General features: G+C 38.6%; 1 protein-coding gene across 1 annotated transcript in view; it reads left to right on the forward strand.

The window, feature by feature from the left end:
* The first annotated feature begins 5,099 nt into the window (after positions 1-5,099).
* Positions 5,100-16,356, forward strand: part of LOC141467639 (vitellogenin-1-like) — a 43,388-nt gene continuing 32,131 nt past the window's right edge. The window contains exons 1-9 of the mRNA XM_074152266.1: positions 5,100-5,139; positions 5,453-5,473; positions 5,698-5,849; positions 8,310-8,561; positions 10,732-10,893; positions 11,583-11,734; positions 14,142-14,292; positions 15,114-15,271; positions 15,383-15,548. Coding sequence (XP_074008367.1) covers positions 5,100-5,139; positions 5,453-5,473; positions 5,698-5,849; positions 8,310-8,561; positions 10,732-10,893; positions 11,583-11,734; positions 14,142-14,292; positions 15,114-15,271; positions 15,383-15,548 — 1,254 coding nt within the window. The remainder of the gene's footprint in view (positions 5,140-5,452; positions 5,474-5,697; positions 5,850-8,309; positions 8,562-10,731; positions 10,894-11,582; positions 11,735-14,141; positions 14,293-15,113; positions 15,272-15,382; positions 15,549-16,356) is intronic.

Genomic DNA, 16,356 nt, shown 5'->3' on the forward strand with positions numbered 1-16,356 from the left:
TATGCCTGAGAATATTGGCTTCTGGGGAAAAAAAGTCAATGCTCTCCATTCATAAAGACTCTCACACATTTTGGTGGAACACAAAATAAGTAGCCATTTTGAGAATTCATTATATATTTGTACAAATCCACACTTTAAAAAAAAAAAAAAAAGCAAAATTCCTTTCTTAGGGAGTCTGAAGTTTTGCAGCTCTAACATACTTGGCCTAAAGAAAAAGAAAGAATTGAGAATTTTCTTCTTTCTAAAATTCTCCTGCCGGTGACTCAGGCCTTGTTCCTCTGAGAATAGAAAAGCATCCTCCCAGAGGATTGCAGAGGACAGTGGGCCTTTTTCTGAAGTCGCAACTTGTTTATGTGCTTACAGTGATGGTTGTTGATGCTGAGTCTGCTAAAACAGGTATGTTCCCTCTTCCTGCTGTCCATACCAAGGCACATGGGATGGCCTGGAATCTGCTCACCTCCCTGCTGTAGTACCCACATTTTATACAGACAGGTATGTTGGAATAAACATTACACAAGTGTTTTTCTTTCTGGATAAGTTACTAGCCGTGATAGCTCTAACTAAGCATGCAATTACAAGTGGTACCTCAGTGTACAGTAGAACGTCGTTTAATGCGGTGCAAAGAGCTCTCCGGTGTCCTGTATGTGCAGTCACCATTTCATCCCCAAAGTGACTGAGGTGGAGACAAGACAAGACCAGATTTCAGGGCTACCTCATTTTCCATCAGGACAAATGCCACAGCAGCTAATCACTCTGTGACCATGAAGTCTAAGTTAGGGTTAAGATAGGGTTAAAATTGGAGAAGTTATCTTCTAGTGCAATAGAATTACATAGCAAACACCAGTCCTCAAATACGACATGACTCAAATCTCAGGTGGCAAGCTGCCTAACATTTAACCATACTCAATACTTGGGAAATAGTATATACTGAATGGGGGGGTGGAATCCTGAAGCCATTTAAATCAGTATGCTGATTGATGAGCCAGTGATGATAGCGACAACGGTGGAGTGTTAGGCTTCAGAACGTGTTTTCCATATTTGAATGGAAATAAAACCCCTTGAACATCTTAGTAAAGATAAATTGTATCAAAATTATCTGTTTTCAGATTGAGAATGGCAGAGCTAGATTCCACATTCTTCCTCTCTTTGTCTTAGTATATCTTCTTTTTTTTTGGAAACGACAGGCAAATCCATGCTAGGCATTAGGAACAGTCCCGCTGACTACTTCACTAAAATGCACAAAAGCGTGGCTGTGGCTTAACAGCATACATTAACAAAAAACGAATTTATCAAAACAAAACTCTACAGCTATACTATAAATCTAGATGAACAACATCTTTCAAACCATGCAAACTCCAAAAGCTAGACAAAATACAAATAGCATTTCTGCCTCTTTCATTTTGCAAACCTTGTATCCAATTCCCACTGTTACCACTCCATTGGTGGTGTGCCAGCATCAAACTGGGATAGCAGCAGGGAATCAGGCCTGTTGGTTTCTTTCTAGTAATAGGAACGGAAGTCAAAAAAAACAAAAAGCACCTTTTAAAGCAAGCTAATGTAACCAAATCCCTTTGTGAATGTACTAGAATCAGCATATGGCAATTTAGCCCAACCCAGAACACATTCATTATACAATGTCCAGGGTCTCTGGAGAGAATATCGAACATTATCTTGGAGGCTATGCTACAATAGCAAATGCTGAATATTTTGGAGAAAAAATTCAATGAGTGAATGCTAAATATGAAATAGGTGTGAAATTTTTTTTAATTATATCTTAAGTAAGGTTTCTTCATCTTTAGAAATGAGGAAAACTGAAAGCTAAAAATCACTTAGCCAACTGATTATATCTATTTTAACCTGCTATGGTTGCTTGGGAGCTGTTTTGCTAATCCCTGCTTTGTCGTTAGGCTATATATTAGCAGGATGGAAATGGCATCACTGCACCATAATTCAGCAACATGAATACAGAACAAGGAGAGTGCAGAGCTAGCGGCAGCAGTACAACAGCAGATAATAAGACTCTGTTACTCAAGCAGAATGTGTTATGTAAAGACAATTGCAGTGTAGAAGCAATAGCTCTAATCAGGTTAATTAGGCTGTATTCATGTTTCATTTATGGTGCAAGTGCCCTGTAAATTCAAAGCAGTCTACCTCATCTTATTGCACTCCTTATACAGCCATCGTGCTCTCTACCACTCAACACCATATATTTTCTTCCTTTAAAAAAAAAATCCCAAGATATTTTCCATAGCTTTTTTAAGAATTCATTTTCTTCATTGTTTATGGCTAAGAAAAAGAAAAGGAAAAGATACAGGTTATGTATAAAGCCCATGCCCACATTAAAGTTCCTTCCTCCGCAACCAAATTAGGCACTTGGAAGTTGTTTTTGGAGGGCCTGTTTAATTGCATTTTATTTATTTTTAATGTATTTTCTTGCTTACTAACATGACATGTTGAATGTTTAAGAAAAGTTGTATTGGCTTTAAAAAGCGTGGCTCTCACCTTTCCTCCTTTTATGCATTTCCTTAAAGTGATAGATTGCCTGTTTATTCCCTCAGAGCTAGCTGGAAGGATGTGTCTGCTTTGGAGAAAAGATTATAGCCCAGCACTGTGACCCTCAAACTCTAGCTGTGTATCCTTTCCACTTAGTGAATTTATTAGGTTGTCCCTTTAAAGTAATAATGGGTACAACAATTCTGAGATCACTTTCTCCTCATCCCCAAGAAAACAAGCCTGGGTAGAGAGGAGCTATTAAAAAGAGAGAGGACATGCTGCAGGTGAAGAGAACATGGCACCCAGCACAATCTTAATTATTTCAGCCAACTGTCTAGCAAACAGCTGTCTACATTCTGATTGCAAGCTTAGACTCAGTGTTCCCCATTAAAAAAAGAAATGCACTATTTGCCCTACCCAGTTAACACAAATCTATTCATGTTACACCTTAATTATAAAGCCTTTTATTAAACATGAAAAATGTTATATCTCCATTTTAATACGTATGTCCCTTAGACATTATTCCAATATGCTGATAATAACAATGTTTAAATTAATACTTTCACTTATATAGTTCAGTGTATATATCTTATAGTTCTATAGTATATATATATTCTTACATATTTCGTCCTGTGGAAGGGTGGCTAGTTGAGCACGGCAGCACAATCTTGCTGCAGAGATCAAGCTGTGGCACTGATGAGCAGTGCCATAAAAGCAGGGTGACTGAAGCAGGAGGATTTTGCATGTTACCGCTTACAGTATTACACTGCTGCTGTGCATTTACTTCCATTCTGGCTGCAAATAATGTGACTGCTCGTAAGGCATGTCTAACTGTATTTGGCAGTGCCTATCTGCCAGCCAAGGCATGCTGCTGAATTTCACAGGGCTTGCAAATGTGGTGCATCTTGTCACATCTCACACTTTAGTTAGCACCCTAGAAGAAAACATCAGGGAAAATCCAAGTGCACTTAATTTTTTGCCATCTGAATCCACAGTGAACCAACATCCCAATCATTAATCTCTTGTAACGGTTCATATGTCTATCATATATTTGTAAATATTTTACTAGACACACATTTCATTTCAAGGAAGATCTGACTACTCATCCAGTTGTGTAATTTTCCCTTTATGAAAGCAAGCTGCAATATTAAAATTCTTGAGATTTCTGGAGCATCAGTAGCTAAGGTGTCCAAAGGAGACAGCCCTCCTTCAACTTCTGGCTTTCCCCTGTTTGCCCGGCCAGCACAGCTGTGGGGAGCAGCAGCAGCGAGCCCGCTGCATCCCTGACTCCAGCTCAGGTGCACTGGCACCGCCATAATAAACTTCATTATTCCTCAGTCTGGTGGCATCACTCCAAGTAAATGAAGTAATTGTGTAAAGGGACTGTTTGATGGGGCCTGCAGTAAATATATTCTCAGGCCCAATGATGGAGGCCTTAGGACCTGTGCTCAGGTTTCACCCTTCTCCTCCCTGATGAATAGCAACAGCCAAGAAAACCTTGTTCTCCTCCTGGAGGATAGAGTCTAGCTGCCTGCCTATGTGCATTACTTGCAAGCATGTTTTACCTTTCACAGCCTCAAGGAAATACCAGATATACATTCCTGAGCTCTCCTTCCTGCCCCTTCAGTAACCCTTGTACCCAGGTGGTTTTTTATGTGATATTTAATTTACCATTTGACCAAAAAGACAAGCTTAAATTCAAAGTAAATGTTAAACACTTGCAAAAAATATGTATAACTGAGGTAAGGGAGCAAACTCCCTCCTGATTTAGTTTTTGCTAAGGATTGGTCTAAATGTTATTACTGGAAGTACGAAATTCTGGATTTATTTTCCCAAGACTGGCAGCAGCCAAAGCCCTGTGAGGACCCACTGAGAAGTACCCAATGCTCCCAACTCTCTGAGATCCTTCTGGAAAGGTAAATTGTTTTTTATTAGATTCTTCTCATAAACAAAGAAATTCATTTCCCTCCTGTTTTCATAGTATAAATTCTTACCATTAGCCAGAAGCTAATGTGAAGGTCATACTGACAAGATTTGTCTTTCCAGGAGTGAGTAACAAGATATGCTTGGAAAGACAGCCATGGTGGATACCATGGAAAGGGAGTTTCTCATTTCATATCTATGAGCTCTAAGGTATCTCAATCCTAAATCCATGAAATCAATCACAACTTCTCCTCTAAAAGTAGAGTTTCAATGTGATAGAGCAAGGTGTCTCCAAAGCTGTGGCTCTTAGCAAGAGCAAAATGTCAGGAGACTGAAGACGATTGGAGAAAAGCTAAATTATGATTGAGGAACTATTTTTATTTAATTTTACATTTTAATTATTTTTTTACTATATAACTGTTAGGTGGATAAATGGGGAAAAACAGCAAGCAAGTTGTTTTGAAAATGAAATCTCTATTTCACATGGGAAGTAAGTTAGTTGAAATCATGAGCCTATTGGAAGTAGTCAGCATTCATGACCTCAGAAATGTTTATTTTTTGATTGATCAATGTGCATTCTAAAATACGCTTATTTGTCAAACCAACATTCCAAAAGAAACATGTGATAGCACATACCTTTATAAAAGAGAACCCAGCATGTTCACTTTTACTTTATCCCCATCATGAGGGGCTTGATATTAGCCCTGGTTTTAACCCTGGTGGGTAAGTATCTTTTCTGCTTCGATGAATTTAAAATGATAGATTCAGGAAGAGGTTTCAGAATCTAAATATAGTTCAACTACAAACATGAACACTGACATTGTATAGAAAAAAATTATTTTATGACAATTTTTTTGTTGTTTAGGGAAAAAAGACTTTTGGCTATGTGCTGAACTAGAAGTAAAGTTAATTAGAAAGAGTTATGCCATATGTACAAGATGAGATATAGCCTTTCATACTAAAATACATTAACATTTTGGAGTTGGTTTTTTTTGCTTTGTCATTTCATTACTCTTTTTTTTTCCTTCTCTTTCAGGGAGCCAGCATCTTAATTACCGTAAGTAATTTTCCTATCAGCTAATATAATTATAATGAGTGAAGTTCAAAATAGAATCTGAAAAGTATATCAATGTTTAATATAATTTTACAACAGCTAATTTTGTTCAGGTGTAATATAAAAATGAAAAAATTCATCTTTTTTGTTCCATACATTCTAATACAGGTACTTAAATATGTTCTGTACAATCTCTATAATGTTTTATGGGAACCATTTCTTTGCAGAACCTGATTTCAGTGAAAACAAGGTTTATACATTTAATTATGAAAGCATACTTCTCAGTGGACTTCCAGAGAAAGGACTTGCAAGAGCTGGAATAAGAATAAAAAGTAAAGTGGAAATTAGTGGTATTGGGCCAAAACTTTGTCTTATAAGGGTAAGAAAATGTATTCAATTTGAAGGTAAAATTCTCTTCATACTTGACTTCTCTTTTAAGCTTTTGGGAAATAATTAAGTTTCATCATGTGTTGTGCTTAGTCAGGGAGAATGTAACTAACACTATTATTTTTTATGCAGTGCCCTAAATTCTATTTGCACTTTGCCAGGTAATTCTCAGCTCAAGCCAACCTTGGGCTTGAAGGATTTCTTCTGCTTTGTGGTCAGGGAGACAATGGAATGTAATTTGAAATGCACAATAATTTATTACTGGATCAATCCAATTGTTCCAAACTGTACAACCTAGGATTATTTAATCAACTGATTTCGTAACCAGCAAACGAAAGGCAATAAAACATGCGACAGTAGCTGGATGTGATTCAATATTTAGCATAATTAATGTCATCTGGAGGCTTCTTTTTCTGCAGAGTCCCGAATGACATTCTTTTTCATCCTCAATTGTATATTTTTACTGCATGCTGAGTAATTACTAAGAGTTCTGATTATGTGAAAAACACTTTCGCCTTTAACAGAAGCCTATACATGTTTCTAATGAATGTATTGAAACGCACTCTTCAATTGCTTTACACAAACTCCACTTAGTCTTGTGTATATATGGAAGAAAAATGATCTTTTTAAAAGCTTTTATATGGCAAATTGAAAACTGCAGATTAAAAAGACTGGTGACTGTCTAATAAATGCTTGTAAATGCTGTCGCCTTCCGGCTTGAATTAGCCTTCTGTAACTAGGTATTTTTATAAGTTCAAACTATAATAGATCTAGACAGGAAACATTGCTTTTCCATGACCTTTGCAAATGGCTGGATATTTTTGCAAAAAAACAAGGAAATAAAAGCCACACATCTGCACTGGTGAGTAGAAGGCTTCTCGGCAGAGAGGAGGCAGAAGCAGTCCTGTCTTCACCCCACAACCTACCCCATTCCTGCCAAAACAGCTCTTGGTGTGCCAGGGTGAGTCTTCACCAAAAATTGACTCCCATTCCCTAAAACCTTCCAATGCTGCTTCAACTGCCCTCATGCATTTGGGAAAAAGTTTCATTTTCAAAAATAAATACAGAAAGTATTTCAGACAAGAAAAAGAAGAGAAAAGAAAAAAAAAATCACAATATTTGGGGGCAAGTTCTAAGCGAAAGGTAATGATACATTTATTCCCTTCTCCTCTGGGAGAAGTTTATTTTTCTGCTGTTATATTTAAATTAGACAGTTCGGAGGGATGGTTCAGGGAATTAATCTTTCATCTGTAGCCTACTAGTTCGCATTCAGTCCTAGCAAAAAGCTATGTTCCCTGGGCGGTTTCCAGCTGACAATTTTTTCATCGCAAACCCACAAGTAAGAATTGCCAGCTGTGTTCAAAACCTAGCAGACAGCATAAGTCCTGACGGGGCCCTGAGGGCTGGGGAAAACTACCTCGCCCTGACCCTGCAGAGCAGTCCCAAACCTGCCCGTATGCAATATGCCAGAAGCATGTCCAAGAGGCGGCATGAGGGATTTGCTCCATAACAGCCTCCTCTGTAAGCTTCAGTTAGTGGGGTTGGCAGTGATCTCCACCAGCAATAACAAAAATAAATATGAAAGTGCAGTCTCCAGTGATTTGCTGTGTGAGGATTTAGTTTGTGTGGCTTTTTGAGAAATTAATCCGCGTCTTGCATCACATCGCCAGCCTGAGGTGTCAGAGAAAAGTCTCTTTAAATTGTCAAAATATATAGAAGGGAAGGGTCCTCTGAGAAACTAAGCTAAACATGCCCCATTCCCATGGGGTAGAAACCATTCGAGTTATGCAGAGTTTAGCACAACTTTCTACTTGCTTGGATGTGCCCCAGATTGAGGCTGGGGTATGAAGTGCAGAGCGGGGTTTGGGACAGTGCCTGAGCGTGCAGCTCCCCAGCAAAATATATAGGGAAGGACAATTTTTGTAACCTGCTCTTCACTGCTGAAACTAATTGTGACTATCTGACTGGCCCAACAGCCATGTTGTTACTTGTTTCTGACTGCAGTTTGTGCTCTGCGACCCCAGCAAGGGAGACAACAGAGTTCACAACGGGAGTTAATGATGCTTTATGCAACATGAACTTTCCCCTGCAATTTCCTGCCTACTGCTTCCTTCCATACTACTTTTGGGTAGCAACCTGCTTCATGCAGGTCCTCTCTGGCTCATTTCTTCATACAAGTAAACCTTTGGCAATATGGATTATCTATGAAATAGAACAGAGTGCAGTGACTGTGGAAATATCACAGTCATTTACATTACTCTCCTTTCATATATGGAAATACGTATATTGGTACTAACTATGCTAAATGACAACTTTTAAGTTTTCCCTTTGAAGGGGCTTTGCGTTATTTAAAAGTGTATTTTTGACGCGAGTAAAGCTCTAGATGCTTATGTGCATAGAAAAAAGTTAACCGAAAAAATTAAAGAGGAATTATATTCCCCCTTTGTCCTAGATTCACTCAATCGAAGCAGCAGAGTACAATGGTGTCTGGCCTACCAGCTCATTCTCTCGATCACTCAAACTGACCCAGGTACTAACTGGCCAACTTAGTACTCCCATCAAGTTTGAGTATAGCAATGGCCATGTTGGAAACCTTATGGCTCCAGATTCTGTCTCGGATGATGGTCTGAACATCTACAGAGGGGTTCTGAACGTGCTGGAGCTAAGCCTAAAGAAGATGCAACATTCATACAGCTTACAGGAGGTGAGCTTTTTGTTTTGGCCATTGTGGTCACTTTGTAAATAAATGAGCCTTCTCTTCAGGTTCTTCTACTTCATTTTCTGAATTCATCCTTGACATAAACTTCACTAACAAGAAACACCTAAGCTCAGGAAATCATGATTAAGTTGTTCTTATGGGGCGACATTTGATGGAACTGGAGCTAAACAGGACAACAGAATAGCAGATTTTTAACCTTTCTGATCAAAGTGTCTCCGAAAATGTATTAGCTGTATTAGACCCTTAGAAAATCTGGCTTGTGATTCTAGAGAAAGTAAACTCCTGTGAAAACTGAAGCCTACATAAAATTTGAATACTGTATTAAAACAAGCTTGAACATACAGCACAAGATTAAAGCTAAAATAACAGTAATTTGATTTTTTTACCAATCATATATACTTTAATCTCTCATAGCTCCTCTTTTAGGAGGAAAACAGTATATATGCCATGACATTACTTTGACAGTTGCAGTTGATGCTCTATTGGAATTTCCACTGGTTTTCAGCTTTTAATATCTTAGTCAAGGTAAATCATCTGATATTACTATTCACCAGAGAAATTGCAATGTGTTTAGTTTTTGCGAAACCATATTTACATTGATTAGACTACATTTGATTCAGAGATCAGCAAAAACCTTGAAATTATTATACTTTCATGTTATTTTTATTGAAAATGCAGTCTGGAGTAACTTTAATTTTTAAAAAATTTATTTTTATGTAAGTACAGTTGTTTCTGGGAAAGGAACTGTATGATTTAATATTTTCACACTGCTTGTTGAACATAAAAACCCAGCGGGTGGTGTCACATATTCTGCCGTGCTCTTTTCTCCTATCTAGTTTTACATCTTCATTCTTTCTAATTCAGTTAGCAATATGTCCTACTCTCGCTGCTGAGCAATATATGTGACTTCACCTCTTAGATTCGTTTCCAAGTTTTCTTTCTTTCCTCGGACAGCAACTGATTATGAATGTTGGCAACCTTGCTTGACAATCTCAAGACACTCTGTAAAGGGAGATAAACGTTATTAGTCCCAAAACCTGATCTGCAGAGAGATTTAAAGGAGTAACCTGGGAAAGTCTACATGACATCCAGCAGGGTGTAGGGTAAAGGTATCTGAGCTAGCTGTGAACTCTACATGACTAGAAAGTCCAGCTAGGCAGGAGGCTACTTCATCCCACTGAGCCTGGTGGGCTGGACATTCCCATTTAAAGTCTTGATGTCTCTACCACATCCTGCAGAGGAGCACCACACCTGTATTTTCAGAGTACAAATCTTTCAGAAAGCTTGGACAATTCTTATTTCTAGCCCTTGCAAAAGCCGCGGTGTCTTCAGGAATACTGCTAAGCTGAAGATGAAGTGGGTATATCTTGCCTCCCAGCCACCACATGACCATTTTGCTCTTCTGACATAGCCCAGAGCTGCTCTCTGGAGTGGCTATGCTATCAATAACAATAAAAAAATCATGAAAATAACCCTTCCTCCTAAAATGCAATCAAATATTTTCCTCTCCAAAAGCCTCCTCACTGACTGAGGAGATTTAAGAGCTCTTATAAATATATACGCTTGAAATATTATTGAAGACCTGAGCTAAAACCGCAAACTCAAGAAAACCCACAATAAAAACTCTGCCATCCTGAAATTCTTTTTAATTATTGCTGTTCATATTGTGACAGATCATCTGATATTGCAAGGCCTGTTCCATAGGCATTTATAAGCTGTCTATAAAAGCAAATTTTAAGGGCAGAATGTCATCTCCAACCTTAAAATACTTTGCTGTTGAGATTTTATTCTGACTGATCAAATTATTTTGGCACTTTTTATTAATATTCCTTAAATCATATTTCATAATCGACAGCTCTAACTGGAAATTGCTACTCACCTTTTCTAAGGCTCCAAATCTTGTCTCAGTGAAACTCTTGAGAATTCTAGTTCTCAGTGAAACTCTGATTTGGCTTATTGGAAACCTGTACGTGTAAAAAAGAGATGAAAGTTGCAGTCGTCCCCATTTTCCTTCTGGAGAATACCATAAATAAAAAAGAATTTATTTCTGTCAGGAATTTTGAAAATACAGAATTAAACAGGAAAGCCCATGCAGGGAATTGATGAAGCTTTGTGTACACGTGAACTTCTCTGAGCGTATTCTCATTTTTGCCAGGCTGGGATCGGAGGTATTTGCAACACAACATATGCAATCCAGGAAAACAAGAGAGCAAACTTAGTCTATGTGACCAAATCCAAGGACCTGAACAGTTGTGAAGAGAAAGTTGAAATGGCCACAGGTTCAGCATACACTCATCCGTGCCAGACCTGCCAGCAGGTAAATTGAAGTAGTATTATATATACATATTTTATATTGATATACAGGGAGCCATTTGGCATCCATGATATCGCTTGCTTTGTTACATTTAAAATGAGAGAAGAGTTAGATCATCTGTATGTAGTTATCAACATTTTATTTCTGTATGAAAATCAGATCCACAGAGCAGCAGAGGTCCGTGCTGCAGATTGTCATGTACTGCAGACACACTTCAATTAGCTTAAACTAGCTGGCTTGGAAACCATTAATTATCAGCATGAGTTAATTCACCTACTCTGTTGAGTGAAAAAGATAGTCACGATGTCCAGTTTCTGCTATTCAAGATAGGTACTGCTGCATCTTATTATAAACCTGTCTTTGAAATAAGAAATCACATGGCTTATACTGCTGCTTTCCTCAGAAAATGTGTCTCCTTCTCAAGGGAATAACCAATTACTTATATTTGGGAAAGGGAAAAACCAGCTAACACTTCTTAGCAGTAAACGTAATGGGGCCAGGCAGCGTGCCTGACCTCTCCCATGGAAGTGTGCATGCAGAATTCACATAAACTGCTCATATGGCCAATGAACAAAACAGCCCTGGAAAATAACTGGGTTGAAGTGGGTGATGTAATAGCTTCTAGTCACAGAATTTCTAAGTTCAATGACTTTCTATTTTCTTTGTTTCTTTGGTTTTTTTACATTGTAAAGAGAAACAAGAATTCCCGGGCAACTGCTACTTACAATTACAAAATTAAATATACACGTAATGAAGCTGTAATTACACAAGCTGATGTTGAGGAAATCCACCAGTTTGCACCCTTCAATGAGATAACAGGAGGAAATGCTGTATTAGAAGCAAGGTAATGTACATATGCCTTTAATTCAGCAACTAACTCAGCATCTCGGTAATCTGCTCAAACTCCATAACTGAAATAAATCCTTTACTTCTACAGCCTATTGTTTGCCAGTATTTAATTACATAAAATCCCAAACAGTTCATAAAAAAACCCCTTCACCATTAGTTGTAAATCTGAAACATGCACATCACTATCCAAATTTTGTTAGCTAAACTTGGCAGAGTTTGACTACTTTATTTCTCAGGGATATTTGATTTATGTCATAAAAGCCAAAACAAATGTAATTCCATCTGAAAAATTGTGAACTAATATATTTGCAGTAAAATACTTTGAAAGACAGTTACTCACTGCAAGAGAGTTCCCTGGAAAATAATAATGCAGTAAGAGACCCTGGAGACTAGTTCACAAGAAACCCAGATAGGACTTCAGATTCCGATATACTTCCTAAGTACAGTGGGCTGCTTGCAAATCTCCCATCAAAGAGTTTCTTGATAGGAAATTGGATTTTATTGCAAAAAGATTGGGCACAAAACATGTAAAATGTATTTGCTTTTCCACAGCAAATTTTGCATATTTCTTACACGAGTTTGGGACAAAATGAGAATACGGTTGTCTAAGAAATTAAACCCCTGCTCATTTTTAGCTCAAGCTCCAAAATTTCAGCATTCAAGAGTTTTTTTCATCTGCTTCAATATCATCTATTGAAAAAAATTTTAGTTACCTGCTTTATTGATTGACTCTGTAGACAGGGGTACCCTACTGAAGAGGGAGATTTTTTTGCCTAAAGGTCACTGTGCAGAAGATATACCTCAATCCCACTCCAGCTGCTGTAATCTTGCGTTGCTCCATTAGCTTCTACACGAATCTATTGGCATAATACAGAGTTTCAGAAACTGCAACATCAGAAAGTTCATGTCTATAAATCACTGATTAACTTCATTAATATGATGAAGGTGTTCAGTTTGACTAAGAAAAACAAACAAAAAGAACAGTAAAGGTGAAAGTGGCTGTGCTATCTCATGCAATCAAGGTGAAGATAGATACAACTGTAGTGCTTTTATCAAATTATAGATTGCTGTGAGTGAGCATTAGTCTGGAGTCAATGGACTTTTGCTGATTTAAACTTTCCTGCAAGCCTGCATAGACTGTCGTCCTTACTGTTCTCCTGCAGGTACTGAGCCCCCAGAAAGGGTAGTGCCTTTACTTTTCCATATTTTCTCTAGATCTTTTGCATTGCCCAGCAGACAGGGCCAAATACAAGATAGCAGGGAAGATGCAGGTCTGTCACCCAAGTCTTTAGAAGTCATTTCTACAGTGCACATTGTGCTTAAAAAAAAAAAGAAAATAAAATCTAACATCTAACATTAAGTACTTAAAACATTTGGAGCTGAGTTTCAGACCTGTTCAGCATAAGCCTCTTTGCAGCACCTTTCAAAGCCAAGAGAGGTTTTACTATTGTTTTGCTGTTTTAATCCTATCTTTAGTATTCATTTGCTCTTCTGTTCGATGTATAACATTTTCCCATCTATTCTAGGCAGATATACCTCTTCCTGAAACAATGATGATAAAGACATAATGTATTCTTCGTGTTCTGGAAGTGGGAGTTAAATCTGTCCAAGTGTACCTGATGTTATACTTTCTAACCCAAATGCCCTTTCAATAACATTTTATAAAATTTCAAGAGAGAAGAAATCTCTGCTGATTCTGTAGTGAATTCTATTCAAATTCCAGCAGCTTGTCTGCAGAGCAGTTATATGCTATTTTCTGCAGCAGTTCTCTACAATCCATATGGAAGGAGTGGATAGAAATGATACAGAAGATCATTGTAGAGATTCCAAAATAAACAAGCCAATTTTTTACAGAGATTTTGAGATACTGTTTAGTACAACAATATTGCTTTTGGAATGTTTTCAGTTGTTCAGTACAAATGCCTAATTTTAATAAAGTGTCCTAAACAACCTATTTTAAACATAATTGGTGGGATAGGATGCATCCCTTTAGCTGAAAACGTAGCAAAGATAGAAAATGTTTACAAAGACAGTCTCTCGTTGGAATTATTCTTAATACCAAAGGTTTGGTGCTCCTTGAAAAGTTTCCAAAAACCTGAGTACTTTTCCGAAGACTAATCCTGAATTTATCTGGCTCTTTTTGTTTGGGAAATCTAGTTTGAAACTTCATGAGAATCTTTTATCTTCTGCAGTCCCCAGGACATTCAGCTTGCCTTCTCAGAGTACAGTTCCGAGCATCATGTCCAAATGTATCTATTTGTAAACACCTTTGCCCCTCTACAACAAAACACTTTTGAAACAACTGTAGTCACATGTCAACACAGGCAGGCAGAAACACTGTTCTCTTTTTAGCTTGCACCCTGCATCTCACGATGTTAACACCTTGGGTTCCTCTATTCCAGGCAGAAACTTGCTTTGACTGATGTGCAAAAGCAAATGGCAGAGGTCCCACCAAAAGAATTCCGGAATCGTGGGTCACTTCAGTACCAGTTTGGCAGTGAATTGCTTCAGCTTCCTGTTCACTTATTCAGAATAAAAAATGTGGAAAGCCAGGTAAAGTTCAGCCACTGCTGTTGTGGTTTAGGCCGAATTGGCCTATGACGGCAACAGATGCTCTCGCCCCACTTTCTCACTCCAGGAGAAAAAGGGGGAGAGATAAAGAGACTTATGAGTTTAGAATGAACTAAACTAATGAAATATTAAAATTAAAAAAGAAACAATGAAATAGATACAATATATACAAAACTGTATCAAGCTCCCAGGATGATGTCACCAGCAGGCACTGGGGAAGTCCCAGAATCAACCCAGCGATGGATGGGAACTGGGTTCCAGCTCTGGAGTCAGGAACACATGGATCATGATCAAAGGCAGATGAATAGACACGGTCCTCCTTGGACATCAGCCACTGAAGAGGGCTGACCCTTTGATCCCTCAGCTTTTATACTGAGCATGGGGCAGATGGGATGGAATACCCCTGTTGGTCAGGTTTGGGTCACCTGTCCTGTCCGCTCCTCCCCACAGGTGGGACCCCTCTATGCTTTTCCATTTCTGACCCTCCAACAGGGCAAATAAAAAAACTAGCTGACCTTGGTTGTTATAGCAATAAGTATAAGCAGGAGCCTCTCTGCATACCATTCCTTGGCATGAAGTACAAACATGGGTCTTATCACTCAGAGAACGAACAGTTTTCTCCATGATATGCTGTTAATTTCAGAGAGTTAGAAGAGGCCTAGCTAAAATGTAAAATTACTGAACAGAAAGTTGGTCTTGTTTTACCTCAAACCGGGACAACTGGACAGACTTTGTTGGAGGTTGGAATCAGTGCACGTGGGAAACAATATGTGTGAGCCTTGTGCATTTTAATCTTTCTGCAGATAGAGGAAAGCCTGCAGGACCTAGTAGAGACCACGTCTGAACAGCTTCCTAGTGATGCACCAGCAAAAGCCCTCAAGCTTATGCACCTCTTCCGTGCAGCAAATGAGGAGAATTACGAGTCAGTGTGGAAGCAGTTCTCCAGTCGGCCAGCGTACAGGTACGAGGAATACAAGTGGTGATTCCTCTGCTGATAAACTGTTGGAGACAATCTGGGATGACTGTGTTCAAATGCAGATTTGGAAAATGGTCCTTGCCTTTCCCATTCCAGGCGCTACATTTTGGATATAATTCCTGCAGTTGCCAGTCACCGTGCACTCAGGTTCTTGAGGCATAAAATGGAAAGGCAAGAACTCACCAACTGGGAAGCAGCTCAGACAGTGCTTGTGGCTCTGCACTCAAGCACCCCAACTCAGGACGTGATGGAGGAAGCAACGGTAGGATTCTCTAAACCCTTTCAAATAACCTGTTCCTGATTTTAACACCTGCCATATTTATTCCTTTGACAAGATTGCAAAGGCGTTGAAAATATAAAGGTTTTATATCATCTAGGAGGTTGAAAGGAGTTTATTTCCTGACTGTCTTAAGGGGAGGAGAATGCAAATCAAAAGGGCAAAAATGAATCCAGAACGAAACAGGAAAGAAAGAGTGAAATACCCCTCAGTGACAGAGGTTGTTGCTGCAAACAATAGTTTCTAGTGTTCCTTCATCCTAATGTACTTTATAGTTACATGAGATTAAATCTCTGAGTGTCTACAAAGACTAGGAAGTTAGAAATACATATTTGTTACATCCGTGTATTTGTCTAGACTGACCTAGCAGGATGGGTTTAAGTTGGAGCAGATCTATGAAAATCAAGGGAATTATGCCAATGTTGAGCCCACGCAGGAGAAAGTCTAATGATTTTTACTTTTTTTTTCCTATTCTGCAGGGTCTAATTCTACCCTCAGATGTAGAAACTTATCTCTGTCTACCCAAGGTAGAGACCACAAATCTCAGAGTAGTTTTGCCCTCTGTAAAAGCTGTGACAGCCCGGCTCTCGCTGTGTGGTAATGCTCTGCTTCCCACTCAAGGAAGCAGTGGGCTGGTGCCTCCTGTCAGCTCCTACATTTATACAAAATATTTCTGTCTGTCCAAAGGACTGAGGTCCATTCACAATGCATCTCAAGTTTTTTTTACCTATAGCTGAGGCAATTATAAAACAATGATGAATGTTTCTTGAATAATGTGTGTTTTTCCATTCCA

The sequence above is a fragment of the Numenius arquata genome, chromosome 8 (genome assembly GCF_964106895.1).
Source record: "Numenius arquata chromosome 8, bNumArq3.hap1.1, whole genome shotgun sequence".
NCBI classification, from domain to species: Eukaryota; Metazoa; Chordata; class Aves; order Charadriiformes; family Scolopacidae; genus Numenius; species Numenius arquata.